At 39.1% G+C, this 20,740-nt stretch overlaps 1 protein-coding gene across 4 annotated transcripts; it reads right to left on the reverse strand.

Annotated features, from left to right (window-relative positions):
• Positions 1–1,099: 1,099 nt before the first annotated feature.
• LOC143344378 (uncharacterized) lies at positions 1,100–20,544 on the reverse strand. Of its 4 annotated transcripts, none has more exons than XM_076770396.1 (33): positions 20,121–20,544; positions 15,049–15,177; positions 14,407–14,537; positions 13,560–13,686; positions 13,352–13,477; positions 13,061–13,204; positions 12,880–12,968; positions 12,590–12,794; positions 12,356–12,516; positions 10,557–10,662; positions 9,583–9,705; positions 8,841–9,064; positions 8,565–8,664; positions 8,131–8,465; positions 7,761–8,001; positions 7,528–7,665; positions 7,130–7,315; positions 6,759–7,045; positions 6,503–6,668; positions 6,214–6,414; positions 5,740–6,129; positions 5,318–5,652; positions 5,098–5,236; positions 4,702–5,015; positions 4,446–4,605; positions 4,196–4,359; positions 3,853–4,118; positions 3,369–3,766; positions 3,054–3,299; positions 2,798–2,965; positions 2,610–2,720; positions 2,352–2,508; positions 1,100–2,254 (listed from the first exon to the last, which is right to left on the reverse strand). In XM_076770396.1, exons 2-33 carry the CDS (start codon positions 15,166–15,168, stop codon positions 2,118–2,120), a joined length of 6,195 nt encoding a protein of 2,064 aa, XP_076626511.1. In that variant the 5' UTR covers positions 15,169–15,177; positions 20,121–20,544; the 3' UTR covers positions 1,100–2,117. The 4 variants fall into 4 exon arrangements, with proteins under 4 accessions (XP_076626511.1, XP_076626512.1, XP_076626513.1 ...); XM_076770397.1 differs by lacking the exon at positions 20,121–20,544 and adding an exon at positions 16,977–17,185; XM_076770398.1 differs by lacking the exon at positions 20,121–20,544 and adding an exon at positions 15,298–15,426.
• Between the last annotated feature and the right edge of the window lie 196 nt (positions 20,545–20,740).

The following is a 20,740-nucleotide window of genomic DNA, read 5'->3' on the forward strand; positions in this document are numbered from 1 at the left end:
AGTGGTGCGAAAGTAAGATCAAAGTAAACCTATTAACTTGAATAAAAATACATATATCCACCATATTTCTGTTTCCTGGCTATATTTACGCGTTCAATGTAGAAATTAATAAATTAAAAGACTTACTGATGCGAATGTTTTTCAAGTCGTATGATTAATTTATTTTCACAGTGGTATGTTATTTGCTTTGCTTTGTTTTAAATATTTTTTCGATCGATGGTTATTTATCATATCGTTTTGCCATTCACGGTTGCTGCCATGAAAAAAATTAAAAGACGTAGATGTATGGCGATGGTACGTAAGCTCTGAATTTCTTACCATCGGATGATCCATTCCGAGTATTTTTCTGGACGAGTTTTCAACAGCAGATTGTTTTTTGATGAATTTTCTTTTTTCAATAACACTAGATCGATCGTTCTTGTCTTTGATAGATGCATCTTTCTCAATGAATCGTTTAGGCAGCTTCCCAACTTTAATACTGCTTGGCTTCGTTTGTATACGATTCTTTAATGTTGTTTTCATGGCATTTTTTGACGGTAACAGTACGGTTTTCTCGAGAGATGGTGATTTCTGAATGAAAGTTTGCGACATTTTACCAAAAGTCCACGAATCGATGGGCAATGGTTGCGGTTCGATATCGCCGATAATTAGAGGTTTCCTCGAGTTATCGCGTTTCAAATAAGGTTCTAGTCTTGGGAACATCCACTACAAAATAAACGAAAATACTACAAAATGAACCAAGTTTCGAGGTTGGGGTGCGTAAACGAATAATAATAACTTGCATCAAATAATCGTATCCATGTCACACGGAGACAGCGACTGGTAAATTCAAACGCCTTTTTCTCCATATTATGTTCTTCGATTACAGTCGCTGCAATGTCTATGATTTCTTCGCAAATAGAAGCGATTACATATTCGATAGATTGCTCATATGAGAGTTCTTGCCACTTCGAGTCCGGGATATCAAAAGGTACGTAACGAAACATGGTTGAAAATGGATCATCCGATGGAATAGTTCTTTCGTTTCCCATTATCCGTTTTGTGACAAATTGAACGCTGATCGTTGTTACTCAGCGGAGTTCGGTCAAAATTGCCAGGATAGCATACGTCAGGACTATTTATTGTATTCGTTTCATGCCTACAGTTACAACTTTCATAAAATAAAGTTATATCCTTGATATTTCAACGTTCATTATACGGTAGTCATTTATTGTCTCAAAGTATTTCTTTTCATTGTGTAGAATTTACAATGATACGCGCAACAAACAAACAAAGTTCGTTGGTGTACGAAAAACTTGTATACAGTTGAGAAATCTGTACGCGCATTGTTACGTACTTCATAAATAAATATCCTACGACAAATTTCTGAAGTTGTACGCGCACGCACGCGCACACGTACACGTACACCACGTTACAATACACTAACGACGTACTAAAAACTACAAAAGTTACAAAAAAAATCACGAGATTTAACGCGAAACCGAACGCTACGCTAGGCAATGCACGTGCCTCTCTCGATAGTGTCAGCCTCGAAATACCATTATGAGCATTTGCGATTCATACTTTCGAGTCGAACAAGCTTTCCAACGAATGATTCTTCGTACAATCGCATTAATCGATGAAAGGCTATTACTAATTACGTAATAATTTGTATTACCTCGTAAAAGAAACAAGACACGCAAAGGAGGATACGAGGTAGATTTTGCAATATATCTACGAGTATTTCCTCGACAGCTTACATAGTTATTTATGGTTACGCGGCGAACAAAATGTCGAATACCGTCGCCAATTTTTTTTTTTTTTTTTTTTTTTTTTCTTTAACAAATGAACAACGCGACAACGACAACATCTCGGAATGAAAATGCTAGAAAAATCTCGTGCGCGCTGTAATTCTTGTTGGATAGCCGAACGATCTTTTTTGATTCGCTTTCGAACACTCGTAAATTTACGATAATACTGGTTGACTTGTCCCCGCGTAAACCATTTCTCCCTTGTTCGTTCAACGGTACCCGCCCGCATCGCAATCGCAGGATCACCGCCGGAGGGATATAAGGGAATGGAAAGAGGGAAAACAAAAATCGATTAATCGTTCCTCTTCGTATCCCGTGTCAGCCAATTCAAGCGACAACGCTGGTTATAACACCACCAGATACGGGAAGACCAGTCGATCCCATTAAAGCCATATCTATTTCTCTCGCGGCTTGTCTGCCCTCGGTAATTGCCCAAACAACTAACGACTGTCCACGCCGGCAATCTACGTGGAATTAACGCCATACCATCGTTAACTTTGCATCTAATGCAATTGTTACCAAATAAAACAAGAGTAGCTATAAAAGAATGAGAAAACTTACCTCCAGCTGCGTACGTGCCGGATAAACTTGTTTCATATTTGCCAATTGCAGTTTTGTAATTACCTCTTTCATCCAATGTCGTGTCTAGCTCCGTTGCTACGTACTTTTCTGGACCCAAGAAACCCATTGCGAGTAAGACTAAGTCGCATTTATATATCTGTGAAAAGAAAACGGAAAAGAGATTTAAGATTTAAGGAATTCAATTCACGAATGAATCTCAGATTGTTCTTACTTCTTCATCCAGCATGTCCTACTTACCTTTTCCGATTCGGGAACTTCCTCCATCTTCCAACGACCATTTTCCATCGTCCACGAAACTGACACCGTTTTAATCCCGCTCACATGTCCATTTCCATCGTCCAAAAATTCCTATGAAAAATGCGGAAAATATAAAATAATGACTTCGTTTTAAGCGAAAATTATTATTTTATTGCGATCTTACTTACTTTGCTCAACGTACTGAATTGACGTGGGTCGCGTCCAAACTTCAAGGAAACTTCTTCGTGACCGTAATCTACCTTGAACACTCTTGGAAATTGAGGCCAAGGATTATCCCTTCCCCTTTTGTTCGGTGGTTCTGGTAAAATTTCAAAAGTTGTGATTGTTTTGGCACCCTGTAAGAGAGAAGTATAAGAGCGTATGAAGATAAAAATTCTTAATAATTTTTTTTTTTTAATTCATTAAGCTACCATAAAATTATACCTGTCGCAAAGATGTAGCTATGCAGTCACAACCAGTATCACCACCACCTATTATAATGACATCCTTGTCTTTGGCCATCAGACGCATATCGAGCGGGGTATCGTTTCCCATTTGTTTCTTTTGCCAATGCTCCAAAAAGCTTACGGCAAAATGAATACCTTCCAGTTGTCGACCTGGTATTGGCAAGTCTCTTGGCCAGGTTGCGCCAGTACAAAGTAACATTGCGTCATACTGTTCGCGTAATTCCTGTACACAAATATAAAAAGTGAAAAAATGACGATCGAAAACTAAACTTAAGCTAAAATTAAATCTAACCTTAGCAGAGATGTCTTTTCCAACATTGACGCCAGTTTTAAAAGTGATTCCCTCAGCGGCGAGAAGGGAGACTCTTCGCTGAACAACTTGTTTCGACAATTTCATAGTTGGTATTCCGTATTGTAGAAGACCCCCTATTCGATCATTCCTTTCATAAACAGTTACCAAATGTCCTGCCTTGTTTAGTTGATGAGCTGCAGCTAATCCTGCTGGACCGGAACCAATCACGGCGATTCGTCGACCGGTTCTCGTTGTGGGTGGATGTGGCACTATCCAACCTTGCTCGAACGCATGATCAATTATAGCGCATTCGATGTTCTTTATAGTAACTGCTGGTTCAGATATTCCCAAAACGCAAGCACCTTCGCACGGAGCAGGACAAACTCTCCCTGTGAATTCTAAATAAGATTCAATTTATTAGTTAATAAAAGTTTACAAAAATAATACACGAAAAAAGAGTTAGAAAAATAGTTATTGTATGTACCTGGAAAATTATTTGTTTGTAATAATTGATTCAGTGCCTCTTTCCAATTCGATTGGAAAACAAGATCGTTCCACTTAGGAATAATGTTCCCTAATGGGCAACCATGACTACTTTGACAAAATGGCACACCACATTCCATGCACCTCGCAGCTTGTACGCGTAGTCCTTTACGGACTCCTTGGAAATTATATATTTCGTCCCAGTCATTTACTCGGTTTTCAGTCGGTCGATAAACGCTTATTTGTCTCTTATATTTCATAAATCCTCTACAACGATATTACGAAAATAAATGATTTGATCGATTCATTGAATTAAACAAAAGAATGTTAATGTTGAAGAGTACTTTATCTTATCCAATTTACGTTGTTCCATATTGATATCCGTAATGGCATCTTCGATGTCTTTGATTTGGCTTTCCAATGTTTGGGAATTTCCATTCAAGATTGGTTGCGCTTGTTTGGCTTCCTCGACTTGTTTTAATGCCCTTTGATATTCATACGGAAATACCTTGAAGCAAAATAATGATTAAAGAATGTTTAGTTCATCCAGTTGGTCAAACGGATTGTTTTAAAGATGATTAAAAATGATTGTACCTTCACAAATCGCGTCGTTGGTTCAGGCCAAAGCGTCAGTAGATCTTTTGCGATTAAGGAACCGGTCTTCTCGACAAATTCCTCTAAAAGTTGTTTCACGAAGTCTATATCTTCCGACTTGTCTAGAGGAAGCAGCTCTACCATTTCAGGATTACATTTGCTGTACAAAAATTATGTACATTGTACATGTATTATTATTGCATTGCCCATTCTGGGTACGAACACACGATGCATACTAGTAACAAAAGAAACATACCTCTTGAACGATCCGTCCACATCGAATACGTATGCTATTCCACCGGACATTCCAGCAGCAAAATTTCGTCCTGTAAGTCCTAGAATGATCGCACAACCACCCGTCATGTATTCGCATCCATGATCTCCTACGCCTTCGACTACAACTACTGCTCCACTGTTTCGAACGCTGAACCTTTCGGCAGCGATCCCTCGGAAATAAGCTTTCCCGGAAGTTGCGCCGTAAAGGCAAACGTTACCTACAATTACGTTTGTTTCGGAATCGAAAGTAGAATCCTTCGGTGGATATATGACAATTTCTCCTCCGCACAGTCCCTGAAAATAATCATTTATAAACAGTGCTAGTGACCTCAAATGTCAAAGAAAGCATTAAAACGGGAGGAAAGATGTTTATTACTTTTCCGACGTAATCGTTGGCATCTCCTTCAAGAGTTACGTGCACCCCTTTAGTCATGAAAGCGCAAAAACTCTGACCTGCTGAACCTTTCATCTTTACGTTTATACTACCTTCTGGCAGTCCATCTTCGCCGAACAATCTATAAACAAAACACCGATTGATAAATCTGAAATCATTGAAGATTATTTAGAGACTCAAATGGAATAAGAAGAGTGTTTACTTAGAAATATGATAGCTCAAAGTCGATGCAAACGCTCTACATTCATTATTGATATTCAACTCCATCTCGACGCGATCTTGTTTTCTTTCAAAGACTGGTTTCGACAATTCGATCATGCGATTGTCCAATCTGTTTTCCAACTGAAAGTCTTGTTTCATCGATCCGCCTTTAATATTGACTCCTGGTCGAAGTTCGAGCGCATTGCGCAAAATATTATCGAGATTTAGCGTTTTGGCTTTCTCGATCGAGACATTTTTTCGAACTCTTAAGAGATCCGTACGGCCAATTAGATCTTGGAATTTACGAATTCCTAGACTGGCCATATGTGAACGTACCTGAATAAGAGCAAATAAAGAAATTATGTCAGTATTAAAATTGTTTTTAGCAAAATTCTATTTCTGTTTTTCTTTCAGTGCCTGTACCTCTTCTGCCAATGCAAAGAAAAAGTTTATGACGTGTTCCGGCTTTCCTTCGAATTTCTTGCGAAGTGCAGGATCTTGTGTGGCAATACCTACAGGGCAAGTGTTTAAATGACACTTTCTCATCATGGTACAACCCATAGAAATCAAGGGTGCAGTACTGAATCCAAACTCATCGGCACCCAAGAGAGCTGCTACCACAATATCGAATCCCGTGCGTAATTGTCCATCCGCTTGAACAACAACTCTTGATCGAAGATTATTCAAAGTCAGAACTTGATGAGTTTCCGCGACTCCCAATTCCCACGGTAAACCCGCAGATTTTATTCCCGTCCAACTGCTAGCTCCAGTTCCGCCATCGTGACCGGATATTACGATGTGTTCTGCTTTTCCCTGTTTCAGTACAACGAGAAGAGTTTCAACATTTGCATAGATAATAGTTAAAATAGCAGTCTGCTTGCTATTATAACATATTACCTTTGCCACGCCTGCCGCAACTACGCCTACTCCTACTTCCGACACTAATTTTACAGAAATACGAGCCGAAGGATTAGCGCATTTTAAATCATAAATCAACTCTGCGAGATCCTCAATTGAATAGATATCGTGATGAGGTGGTGGTGATATTAACCCCACTCCAGCTACTGAGAATCTGGTCGCAGCAATTTCAGCGGTTACCTGAGCAAATTACGTCAAAAGAACTCATACACGCTCTATTTGATTAGACACGATTATTTTATTCGCTACGTGTTCATTATCAGCTAACCTTATAACCAGGTAACTCGCCTCCTTCTCCCGGCTTCGCTCCCTGTGCCATTTTAATTTGGAGATCATCAGCGTTTGCTAAATAACTCGAAGTTACGCCGAAACGACCACTAGCAACCTGTTTAATAGCTGATCGTTTATTGAATTCTGGTTCCTGATCTAGATATCTAAAGAGAATGTTAAATGATCGAAATTGTACGGATATCAGGGAAGAATCGTACATACTCTTCGGTGTACACGTACTCGCGTATATTTACCTGTCAGAATTTTCACCACCTTCGCCAGTATTAGATTTACCTCCGATACGATTCATCGCGATCGCTAGAGTCGTATGTGCCTCTATCGAAATACTTCCAAAACTCATGGCTCCGGTTGCGAACCGTTTCACGATTTCGGATGCTGATTCAACTTCGTCGATGGGTATGGAATTCTCGGTCTTGTCTACAAATTCCAATTGACCTCGTAACGTACAAGCCCTCACCATTTCCATAGTTGTTTTTCGATACTTGTCGTACGCGTTCAAGTTCTTCGAACTCACGTAGTCCTGTGAGATAGAATATTTGTTTTTAAACTCGCGCATTTTTAAATATTCCATTCCCTCCTCAGAAAGATAAACATACGAAATTACCTGCAAATTCGCAATGCTATCAGGATCATTTATGTGTTTCTCTCCGCCGGAACGCCAGTGGTAAATGCCTGGATTGCGAATGACGAGCATATCCATAGGTTTGTTCCAATATGTAAGTTGATGCCTTTCGAATGCTTCTTGTGCCAAAATATCGAAGGTAACTCCACCAATGCGGGACTGTGTACCCTGTAAAATTTACAGCTGGTAAGCGTAAAATGTATTATACCGCAAAAGTCAATGAAAGACATCAAACTCTATGATACCACGATAGTAGCACGTCATTTGAAAATATTTAATCACGGACCATTGCATTCATTAATTGGATCCAATTTCTAATCATACGTACTTCTATTAAATTGTATTATATCAGCGTTTCGCACGGTAAAACAATAACATACCTTGAAGCATTTGTCGACGACCTCATCGGATAACCCGACCGCTTCGAAAATTTGAGCTCCCTTGTACGATTGCAACGTAGAGATTCCCATTTTTGCCATTACCTTCCCTATACCCCTCTCCATTGCTTCTGCATAGTTCTATAACATTTGTAAAATGCGATTCGTACACACTCTTTCTATTTTCTTCTTATCAAACTACTAATAATGAATTGCAAAAAACATTTTTAACTTACCGCACATAAAGCGTTATCAGTCAAGGAAGAATCTAGCACACCATCTGCTCGTAGATTTCTCGCCATCTCGAATACAAGATACGGACAAACAGCATCCGCCCCGTAACCGAGTAGCAAACAAACGTGATGCACTTCTCTGGCTTCGCCGGTTTCGAGAATAAGACCAACCTTCATACGCTGTCGTTCTTCAATTAAGTAGTGGTGCACTGCACCCAGTATTAACAAACTACTCACAGGTACTCTAACAAAGAAGTTATGGATATTTATAGTATAAGAAGGTACAGTTGCACCCTCGTCTTATTTTAACAACACTACTACGTACTATACATATATTATAATATATGCAAGCAGCGATGATCAACGTACTCACCTTTCTGGACCAGCCTGTCTGTCGGAAAGAATGATGAACTGATAACCCTCTTTCGCAGCTTGATCCGCCTCCTGGCTAACACGGTCCAACGTATTCACTAACCCAGGCGGACCATCTTGTACAGGGTAAGTCATATCAATTGTTTTAGTCTTCCATCCACGGTATTTAGTCCGTCTGACTATCTCCAGATCTTCTAGGGATAGTATTGGTTGCGGCAAAAATAACCTATGCACTTGCATTTCGTTTGGTTCCAAGATGTTACTCTCGGGACCGATGGGACAAAGCATCGACATTACGATCTTCTCTCTAAATGGATCTATCGGAGGATTCGTAACCTAAAGAACGTTTCGGGATAAGGGAAAAGAAAATATAATTTACTATTAGTAACATTAAAATTAACAAAAAAAATTGTTCCTTGTAAAAGGTGGTTCTACCTGGGCAAACAACTGTTTAAAATACTCGTAGATGAGCGGCTGAAATTGCGACAGGCAGGCCAGTGGAGCATCATTACCCATGGAACCCAGTGCTTCTTTTCTAAACAAGAAGCCCATAATTTTGTTAACGCGTGGTAAGTCAATGATGACGACGCAAGAGAAGAACAGTAATGCACAACTAATTTTTGTAAGATTTGGGACTCAACAGTGAAAGTTAACCGTTCATTACTGTAGTTATAAAAACTGAGAGACTAGAATAAATAAAATAATACATACTTGCTCTGCATCATTGGCAGAAGCAACATATTAATGGTTTCTAGCGTGTATCCATAGAGGGATAGTCTCTTGTCGCCTCCCCAAACTCGATTCACAGCAGATATTGGATTTGCGTCGACCGCCGCGAGTTTTCTCATAGCTTCGTCTTTGGTTTCCGCCGACCCGTTTTCAGATGGCATTGCCGCGTGACCGACGTCGGCAGCACGTAGCTCTTCCATCGTGATCTGCACGGGCGAGAGCAAATTCAATTTCATAACGATGTACTTCGGTACATGGTCGCGTTCATTCTCTCGAACCACCGCCGTGCACGGATACGACAGAGTAAGTAGATGATCGTTGTAAAAATAGTTGTTCCGAATGTGAATTGCAAACATTCGCAAACAACAAGAAAATGAAATTTTATTTGTGTTACGTCATACGATGCATATGCACGAACTCTGCGTAGACGGTAAAAGCGGCAAGAGATATGCGACGAGACTCACCATCTGCGTGCAATACAGCACGATGACCGCGCGTAGGTAAGTTTGGAAAAAAAGACAAATCCCTTTTGTATTAGACGTATCGACATGGATGATCGGTTACTTGAATTTTCTACACGATACTAGGATGGCATGTGTGTGATACGAGTAGCAGCGGAGGTAATGGCTTAGAGCAAACAAATGTATAAAGCACAATATGATTTTGATGTGTAACGAAGGAATCGTTACAACCGATGATAACAAATAATGAAACGCGAAGATACCTGATCTTTCAGCCATTGAGAATGAGGTCTGCTTCTAGCAATCTGTAGCTTCAGTTCGACGTCTTGAATAATCCTCCGTTCGTGAGTATCGACGAGCAGCATTCTTCCGGGTTTCAAACGGCTCTGCAAATAAAACAAAACGCAAATAATAATCGTCGAACAGCATCTACGACCGTTCAACGTTCACAGGACGGCTCTGGATGACGATCCTACGACTCTATACAAACCTACTTCCTAAATGAAAAATTATACATCACATATGACATGTTTAAAAATAAATAAAATACAATATGACCGTCTATATGCGTAAAAACTAAAGCGATACGTAGAACGAATGAGATGAGACAAGACGGTAACATGTGGATGAATTGGACGGTGAATCGGATCGTCCGTTTTTATCGAGAGATACCTCATCTGCAAGATTCATTCGATAGAAAGGTGAAGCGCTGGTACTCGCAACGCACGACCGATTCGTAAGCTGTCCTTCGAGTTTATATCTATTATCTTCGAAGCGAAAACATTTTTTTAAATACGAATCAGTCACGAGCGTAGGTGCTACTATTGCATTCACTATGCTTCTGATCGGTCCCAAAATGATTCGTTGGAAGACAAGCACATGGATAAAGACGAGAAAAAATCGCGATTAATAGATAGATGGAAGAAATACGAACGAAGCGTATAGAGACTGAAGAGAGCACAAAATATTAAATTATCGAGAGCAACCGGTGTGTTTGACAACGCGTTCTCGATGGCGAGGTCCGAGTTCTGATCCGCGCGCATCGTTCTCTCCGTCCGTGTTCGAAAAAAAGGTTTCCTCCGTGCATCTTCCCCCTAGAGCTGAAATTTTCTATGTCGAACACAATACAGAGGGAGCATCATATAGACGGGAACGATCGCTCGTCATGAGCTAGCTCGGCTGGGGAACTTATCCGGAGGGTAGGCCTGTCCGATGATGCATTTATTTCCTCGTTTACCTTCAGGGCTACATTGCTGGGTGGAGTATCATAGACGCCCACTTCGGACGCCATCACCATCATGTTATCCTTAGTGACGTAGAAGCGCGACGGGCGCAGGCCGTTTCTGCCAAACAAAAATTCAAAAAAGTCTTTTGTATTACCACCTCAGTCTCGCGCGCTGTTATCAACTGTGACTATATTCTTGTTCGTTTTCTCGCATTGCCTTCCTGTTGGCATTCGCTTATATATATGTATGTGTCTGTACAGGGTGTTCGGCCATCCCTGGGAGAAATTTTAATAAGAAATTCTAGAGACCAAAATTCAACGAAAATAAAGAAGTTATTAAAAAATTAAATAAAAAAATTTCAAATCACTCTGAAAAAATTATTTTTGGTTGTGGGGGTCAATTACAATCATTTTTGGTGAATACACATACTTACGAAATCCTACGCACTTTCGAGAAAAAAATTCGAGGTGTGAAATTTTTCGACAAAATTAAAAATTTTCAAATTGTTCTGAAAAAATTATTTTTAGCTGCGGGGGTCAATTACAACCATGTTTGGTGAATAGGCATACCCACGAAATCCTACGCACTTTCGAGAAAAAAATTCGAGAATGTGTGAAATTTTTCGACAAAATTAAAAAATTTCAAATCGTTCTAAAAAAATTATTTTTAGCTGCGGGGGTCAATTACAATCATTTTTGGTGAGTAGACATACCCACGAAATCCTACGCACTTTCGAGAAAAAAATTCAGTACAGGCGAAACTTTAAACGTTAATAGCTTTTTAACGAAACCTCCATCAACAAATTGGTATTCTTGATTTTCGTCCTATTTTGGCCTTTAGAATCTCCCATTACAATTTTTCCCAAGGGTGGCCGAACGCCCTGTATATGTATATACATATTCTCTCACGTGCACACGCATACCCACATGCACACATTCTGCCTAAACTTTGCCCATTTACCTTTCGCACTCATTAGTCACCCAACCTTGAAAGAAGGATGAGTATACCTATATCTCTATAAACATCAATTTTATAGGCACTGGATACGAGTGAGAGTTCCGCGTGTTCCTCTGCCTACGAGCCTCGGAGGGAAGCGAACACTCTCTTATTACGATGTTTCGATGTGTTTAGATACTTCCTTTGCCGAATCACAATACATCCTCTGGAAATGCGTCTCGACTTCTTCCCTACCTTTCAACATTCCATGTTGCAATAAATCTAGGCGATCCTACCTGCTTCCCTCCAGAACCTCAATAATCTATGTTTAGCTATCCTTCATGTTTGACTTACTCGAATCTTGTTATATACATATAACACAGAGTACATAGCATGGGCTCGTCGATTTTCTGGTTACATGTGTAGATATATAGAGGTTACGCTTTGCAAAAGCGTATATGCCTGTACGCGAGTACGAGATGACATATATGTATACGCACGCACACGATTTTTCGATTATTATGACATTCGTGTGTAATCGTCGTATTTGATTCGTACACCGTTTTCGTAACAGTTTCTCTCAAACGGCACCTCGAATTCTTTACAACAAATAGAACAAAAAACCACACAAATATGAACAACGTCAATTATCGTGCACGTACCGCGCAGGCACATCTTTTAGTTGTTTCCAACACCGTTAGTTCGACGAAGAAATTCCATGCGTGCGTAGTTTTGTCGCAACTCCTTTTCGAAATAATTACGCTAGAGAAATCGATCGAGGACCTGTATATTCGACTAGAACGAAGCTGCACGAAAACGGGTAGAAAGTGGATGTCGACTCGAATCGCGCGAAATAAAAAACGTTAGTTTCTACCTGTCGAGAATAGCGCCAACATAACGTCCATCTGTGAAGGTCAATAGGGCAGGGCCATCCCAAGGTTCCATCGCGCAAGCGGCCCAATGATAAAAGTGACGCTTTTCCGTCGCCATCGTTAAATCATTTTGCCAAGCTTCTGGTACCATTGTCATCACCGCCTAAATTCAACAGGTTTCGTTCAATCTGTATTTGACTGAATTCGATCAAATTTAACGTATAATAGGCACATACCTCAGGTAAAGATCGTTGTCCCGCCATCACTAAGAATTCCAACACGCAATCGGCAGCTCCGGAATCCGACAAGTTTGGTTCTACCACGGGATAAAGTTGCTTTAATTGATCGCCAAAGATTTTGCTGCTCATCACTCCTTCTCGGGCTTTCATGAAATTTACGTTTCCCCTTAAAGTGTTTATTTCACCATTGTGCGCTAACAACCTGCGAAAAACGAATTATTTGTATGTTATTCGAAGAATCGATCAATAAGAAAGAATGGTAATTTGTATTTGCTACGATTGCTTACCGAAGAGGATGTGCCCTTTCCCAACTTGGAAATGTGTTCGTGGAGAATCTCGTGTGAACTAACGCCAAATATGTCTCGAATCTTGGCGACTACAATGAAACAGGAATACTCCGGTAACTGACGAATATATAAACGATATACATATATACGTATGTATACTATTTTAACAAATTCTAATCACCTTCAAATCTAAAAAATAAAGCCACAGCTGGTCTGCCGTTAATTGACCTTTGTATACGATCGTCCGTACAGAAAGCGAGCATATGTAGTATCTAATTCCGGGTCGTGGTATACAATGAGACGATCTTTTCCTTAAGATGAAAACCTGCAGTTAAAAATAACATATGCTGGTTGGAACTCGCCAATTCTTCTACTTAATCGATATTACGAGCTAGAATTATTTTTCGACATACGAATAAAATTCAAACGCGATGAAAGATTCAAACAAAAGATTATTTGCAATGCTGTTTACCTGCCGTTCAAGACTGACATCATCCTGATCGCCAGTTACAAAAACTTGACGCATGTAAGGTTCGCATTTTCGCGCCACTTGACCAATCCGTGTGTTATCGGTTGGAACATCGCGCCAACAAATTACCTGCGGAACAAAATATCCGTTTAAAAGGATAACATTCGGAAATAGGCGAGCACGCGTAAATACATGTATGATGATATCGTACCCTCAGGTTGCATTCTTCAGCTAATTTTTCAAACGCAGCCTCGGCTTCACCGTGTGTATTCTTGTCAAGAAACAGAATACCGGTAGCGTAACGCTCAAATTTTGGCAATTCAACATTTTGTCCCTCGCTAAAAAATGATTTCATGTGAAAAGTTTATTTTTTAATTTCTAAACAAAGGTACTCATAAACATAATAGTGCAAGAATTGCAACACTTTAACATTTATTAAATTATTTCAGTTTATCTTTATCTACGCATTACAATGTTTGTAAACATGAGTCTAATTATAAATCGATATGAGATTAATTTTCTTGTGGGGATACTTCAAAGATAAAAGGTATTCGCATCCTGTTATTAGTGTTCAAGGCATTCAACATCGTATTCGTTTAGAAATATCGACAATTACACTCGGTCTATTTCATATAAATAAAATTAATATCAGGTACAATATATCCCCTTTTAAGCGAACGTCTTCCGTATACCGTGTACGTATCTAGCTTTGCGTTTGTCAACGCATTTAAGCTATTATTAGCATCATGCTGCAAATGCGTAAATACGAGGAACGAGAACAAGAACGTGATACAAAGAAAAAACGAGAAATAGGTTGAAACGACGGGTAAATACTACTAGTCATATAGCGGTAGACATTGTTCGCTTAATGGTGGTGATAAGAAGGTAAACACACAATATTTCTGTACGGCTAACGACGTATGCGCATAACGTGATAACCTACAAATAACTCCATCGACCCGCAAGAATTATGAAATCAGACGCGTCATTACCAACAATACGTTAGAGAATGATAACACGATAAAAAAGAAGGGCCATGAATCTTGATTATCTCTTACCGAACTTCATTGGCGTAATATTCATGCGGAATTGCGCAAAGAACACCGGCACCGTCTCCGGTGTCGTTATCGCATGCACAAGCCCCGCGATGGTTCATTCGCGCCGACAGGATCTCCGCATCGCGAACAATCTGTAAACAGATCGCGCAATACGCAACATATCAATGTAATCGTCGTCCACTTGCATAATCGTTTCCATTCAAACAGAATAGAACGCGTAGCGATGGCAGGAATTGGCAGCGCGTAAGGATTATTTCAGGCAAAATTAAACATTTTTTTCGAGTAATATTTTAAATTTTGCTGAAACTTGGATATATTATATATTTTGAAGATACTTAAACATATCTTAAAAGCAGTGTACTTATCCATCCTTTTCCGGATGAGAATGAATTTTTAAGTGCTCATAATAAAAAGATAGGAATATTAAATACAAATTCTTTAAATTCTTTTTACTGTAAACATTGAGAAAAAGGTAGTATTATTTTTCAAACAACTTTAAAATCAACAATCTACAACATCTTGAATACATCCTTCAAAATACGTACGTTTAAATATTGCTAAAAACTACAGTATGCTTGAAAACCACCAAACAAGAAATGTACGTTAGAAAAACAATAAAAGTAATTTGTGCTAAAGATTTACCTTATGCGATTTTTGTCCATCTATAGAAACGATAAATCCAACACCGCAAGCATCCTTCTCGAGAGTTGGATCGTAGAGAGCCTGCTTTGGTGGTAAAGACCAGGGCTCGGCTTCGTTCATATTTTCAATCTGAAACAGGTTATGGTGTTGGAGAGTTTAAACCCACAAATTAGTCATGGAACGAAATTCTATTTACGAAAGAATTGTAAAAGATCAGATAAGACGAGCCAACGATAAAAGAGATATTACACGATTAATAAACGCCAGTCAATAGGTAGGACGAACTCGCATGCGAGTTCAAGGGTTCTCCCTTATCGTTGCAGTTGCACTGGACGAACCTACATGATGCACTATGCGCCGTCGAAAATCGAATCGAACGCGTGAACGTGCGCCGGCGCGCGCGAATCCGAGGCAGTCATTACGTAAAGTCGTGCGCGTTCTTAATCATCTAATGCAATAGATAAACCGTATCCAACGAAAGAAACTGCGAAGAACACAGAGAAGGAGTACGTGACGACGTCATAAGTATTAAGTTCGATATATCAGTTAGACGCAAATCGGATTGTTTGGAGACGCGAAATTTTTCAAATGGTCGATCCTGCCTTTATATACAGACTATAACGAAGTATGATCGATTGTGTAGCATATGATATAGTTGTGATGTTCCTCGCCTTTCTCCATTGGCGATAGGAAATACGTGTACATATCCATCAAGTTTCTTATTTCTGTAACCGGTGTGGCCCTCGTCACTCTCTTAGAACGCGTAAGTTGTAATACGATGTGTCGCGAATCCGATCCGGAAAATAATCGATAGAGTTGACATTGGAGTTCACCTCTGCGGTCGAGTTCGAGCTAGCGAGAAACTGAATCCAGTTATTGCGCGTTTCATGCCATGACAAATCGGTCGCCTCATGGTAAATATCGGGCAAGAGACCGGTAGATCTCGTACATCACTCGTCACATAGCGGAATTGCATACACATCGTCGGATAGTTACTTTCAACAAAGGCTGACTTGCAAAAATAATATGTTTGTCTCATCTTGGCTCACCTCGCCCACCCGTCACATATCGATTATATTCAAGATGCTTTGGGTATGTTGTATGTCTACATACTACCTTTGTGTTTCGCCTTTTTTCATGAAAAAGTGCATCATCTTGTACTCTTGCCTTATTAATATGTATTTCCCTGTTTATCTGTTAAACTCTTATCGAACTAAATTAAGCAATTACAACAATTTTGTTCATACACTAGACAATGTAAAACAAGAACGCAGAAGAACATTACGAAAATGTTGTATTAATTACATCGAGCCTAGATCATCGGTAAATCGTTCGTCACCTATTCCCAATATACGTAAAAAAGAAACTGCCAAACGAAAGTTTACAGCACCAAAATGTAACAGAAAAATAGTGTTGCCACCTCTTTCGTTTTTATTTCGAGACTTCAAAGTTTAAGAATAATGATTTCAACGCCATCTACCGTGAAAAAGTCCAAGTGTCGTACAAGTGAATGAACAAAACAGATTGAAAAAAGTTGTAGTATAAACATTAGCCAATTTCCTTGTTGTTTCATACTTATTACTAGATATAATGTACGCTCATTCTTTTTAATAAAGGCGTTTTCTTTCGCACAAATTTTATGAACTTCTTACATCTGTGCTAGTTATTCTTTGTTACTAGAATTTCCGGTTTTTGTACTATGAAACGGTGACAGCCCTAGAGGAAATTCGGTTTACCGAAAAATCGTCCATACAATAACGCTAAGTGTAGACAAATTTGAAGAATGTTGGCTGTCGCTCGAACAGAGACATGTGGTCTTACGGAAGATGGCTGCCAAGCCTTCTCTGAGAATCGTTTTTACAGCCAGGTCTTCGCGTGGCTCGTAAAATATGACTATCGCGGTACAGTAATTAATTGTACATGCTTACCCCCGCGGTTTCGTGCGCGGCAGCGTCGACACACAAATTTCTTTTCGTTTGATTCGTGTTTCTTCGATATAGCAAGGTAATTTCAGGAAACACCGATCTCTCGAAATCTCAAGCATCAACTGATTTCCTGACCCTTTGACTGCTACTAAAAAGCTTCCGGCCTACTACCGTCGTTCCTTGCTCGCATTTCATCTTCCCTTCCCTTCTTCCATTTTACCCTCTCTATGTTCACCCGTTCAATTTTTTCGCGACTTGCGTCGTGTTTTCTCCCCACCGATAGCTCAGCCCTGTCGATTCCACGTTTCCTTCTAGTCTCGCTGTGCCCGTGTTCTATCTTGTCCCGTACCGTCTTAACTCTTCGGTTTCTTTGCTCGGTTTACTACGTATCGCCGCCGGATTTCGACTCGTCCCACCGCACCCCACTTCACTACTCCTTTCTCGTTCTGTTTCGTCTCACACCGCGGTATATCCCACTCAACCCGTCAAGCTTTGCTTAGCTTCGCCCCGCCTTCCCCCTCCATGCTACCACCCTACCCCCTCCTCTTCATTTCCTCCGATTGCATCCGTTCGCACCCCGCGCTTCGCCTAACCCAACTATGTTTATCGCTCTTATGAACGTTTGCGGAACCTTTTTGCGTTTCGTTACCAAAACACCGCGTATTTATCGCACAGTTTGATTTCGATCAAGATACATATCGCGGTCTACTTTTCTTATTTACGGAAATATCATCATTATTGATACGTTGTTGTCAAAAATTTCAATATCTTTTGTTTTACAAATCGATTGTGCAACTTTTAGTTTTTTATCTATTCAAATTGAAAACGGAAAAACCATTTCGAAGTGATTATCGTTAACAAAAAATATTAATCGACAGTTTCTTCGTCTCGAAGGTTAAACAGTTACGCATTAACTGCGTCGCATTTACACATATACATACGAGGGGAATAATTCAATTCAACGGATATATTTCAAACAGACAAAATGTAAAATCTAATATTGCATAAACTGTACTTAATTGTATTGAAAATAAAGGAAATAAATAAGTTGAAAGTATATTAGATATTTATGCCTAAACTTTTAAATAAATAATACGAGGTACATATAAATAGGAACCTAACCAATAAATTGTCACTTTTAGCGTAAGAGTAAATGAATTATTTTTTAGACATAAAAATTTGGTTCCTAAGAACCAAATTGGGTTCGTAAGAAAAAAAAACAACTAATCAAATAGTAAATGATCAAATAGTGTATAACGTAGTTTTATCGTAGAGATATAATTCGGGATACTGCCAATGTTACGAAGCTACAATATTACAAAGCAGAGATACACGTTTCTTTGCTAATCGAGAGTAGGACAAGGATAATAATCCAATGGCAACTCGCTTACGATCTTTCTTTTTTGTTCCATTCTGGTACACGTTTAAAAAAAATACTAGTATATTCGAGATGGCAGATTTCAACGGCTAATCGATTCATCGCCCATATGTTCCGTTTACTCGGCAACTCAGTAGATAGGTAGGCTTGGCGATTGGCGGCTATATTTGGCCTGATGCCAAAGCGCCAATAGGACCTGGAAAACTCTAGGTTTTCCCTAAAATACATTTCTATTTTAGCAATGTGACAGTCATTGATAACGATTTTATTCTATCATCGTTATACGAATGACTTACTACTGTTGATTGTTGGGCTTTCGAACAGCATCAAGTTGTAATGCAAAATTTTAATAGTTAAGAATTCTTACCACGTATGTAATACTCTTCCTATTAATTACATATCGTTGCAAATGTCAACATTGGTTCTAAAGATTTTAAATTGTTTCCTGTCCAACCAGCAATTAAGATCTTGAGTTTGTACAGTTTCACTCGATCGATGGCATTCTTACTACGAGTCATTGAAAACCGTGAATCGCTTACTCATCCGAAATTTTCAAGTACGATATGACCTTCGAGACCAATTATCTCTCACCAAATTTTAGTGATACTAATCTGATAAAGATAAACGGAAACTTCCACCGAAAATGCAGAAGTTGATATATTTAAGCAGCTCTTAGGCTCACGCATTGCTTTTTTATCATTTTGATAAGATCAATATCAATTCGATTTTCTTTCTCGTCTTAATCGTAACACAATGTGTATATGTAGTCGTAAGAAATAAAAACAAATATAACCGCCATGCATGTACTTTCTCCCGAATCTTTACTGTTTTCAAAGATCGATCATCCATTCTTTGCAAACGACGCTACACAATTCCTTAAATACTTGTATCAATTTTATAATGCATAAAATATGTCTGCAATTTTTTAAATCCATCGAAAACGAATTTGTTCGCCTGCAAATGGAATCGATAGCATAACGGTGACACTTTAAAACTTGCAGATTCAATATAGAAAAAATATGTGCCACCATTTACTTCGAAACATGAAATGCATTGCACCTTCGGTCATCATAGAATAAAACACAGGCGGTAGTTAAAGTGTTAAACAAAATTTTTCACGCGTAATAATTATCGAAGTTCGACCGACCTACATACATGCGTAGACTCGAGGAAAAAAAACCTAACCGCAATAACACAGATGCATGGTCACTACCAGCAGAGAAAACGTAGCATTTGAAAATACAATACTTTCAGAGGAAGAATGTCAATTACTCAACAGGATTCTCATATACTTTCTTTGTAAAAATAGAATACAACAATTTTATGCGCACCTCTCCACGAGCAGTACAGTTTTTTTACTGAGTGTAGACACATGCCACGTAAACGGGCTTGTAACATTTTGCAAATAACACACACGCGCGTTGAACATTCTACATATACATGTACCGATATAGGTATACTTTTACGATCAATAGGAATGAACATAAGGAATTTGTAGTTACTCGAAATTCTCCGCACGCACGCGTATAAAGTTGTTTAGCTTTTGTTTTTAGTTTGTACGATCGTACAGAAACAACATTTCTAAAACAAAAAAATTTCTAAGGATTCTATGCGTCTCTAGTCTATTACCATTCTTCGAATAAATGTCGTTTAATCAATTCACATATTATTATAGTATTCACATAGTATTATAGTTTCCTTACATTCAATCAAATTCGGACCAAAAACATCACATACGAATCGTATAAATAAATAAAAAACACATTTACCTTTCGAGTTGTGTCGCCGACGAATAGCACGCGAGCGCGCGCGCGCGCGCTCTTTCTACACTTTGGTTACTTTGCGAGATTGTCAATTATTTCACCTCCTTTATCGATGTTCCCACTTTTTTCGTTTCCACCCTTAATCGCCCCAACAATTGTTCCTTTACCTTTCTAACCAATGCTTATCTCGATATACACGATCCGAACGATTTTTGATTCAAAGTATTTACGCTGAAAGAATGTTTCCTTGCTTAATTTTGCCAGAGGCAACTCATAAACGTGTCGATAGGAAGATATGTAGAAGGTAGCTCGACTTAGTTATTACGAACAATTCACTTTTATAAATGTTATGAATTCGAATAAATTTGCGTAGTCTCTCTCGATCCGTCCAAATCAATTGCTGCGGTTTGACTAAATTTGGATCAAGACGCCCCACCGAACCTTACAAATCGAACACAGGAATTCGTCGTTTCGACTGACGCGACAATGCCGCCTCCCTCGGCAAATTTCCAGTCAATGTCAGCAAAATTGTAACTCGCGTCTGCGCTCTCTACCGTACGGTTCCAGTAACGAAACACGTTGGTGTGTTAAATGTAATTTGATTGGCTGTACGACTGTCGAGTATA

The sequence above is a fragment of the Colletes latitarsis genome, chromosome 8 (genome assembly GCF_051014445.1).
Source record: "Colletes latitarsis isolate SP2378_abdomen chromosome 8, iyColLati1, whole genome shotgun sequence".
Classification (NCBI taxonomy): Eukaryota; Metazoa; Arthropoda; class Insecta; order Hymenoptera; family Colletidae; genus Colletes; species Colletes latitarsis.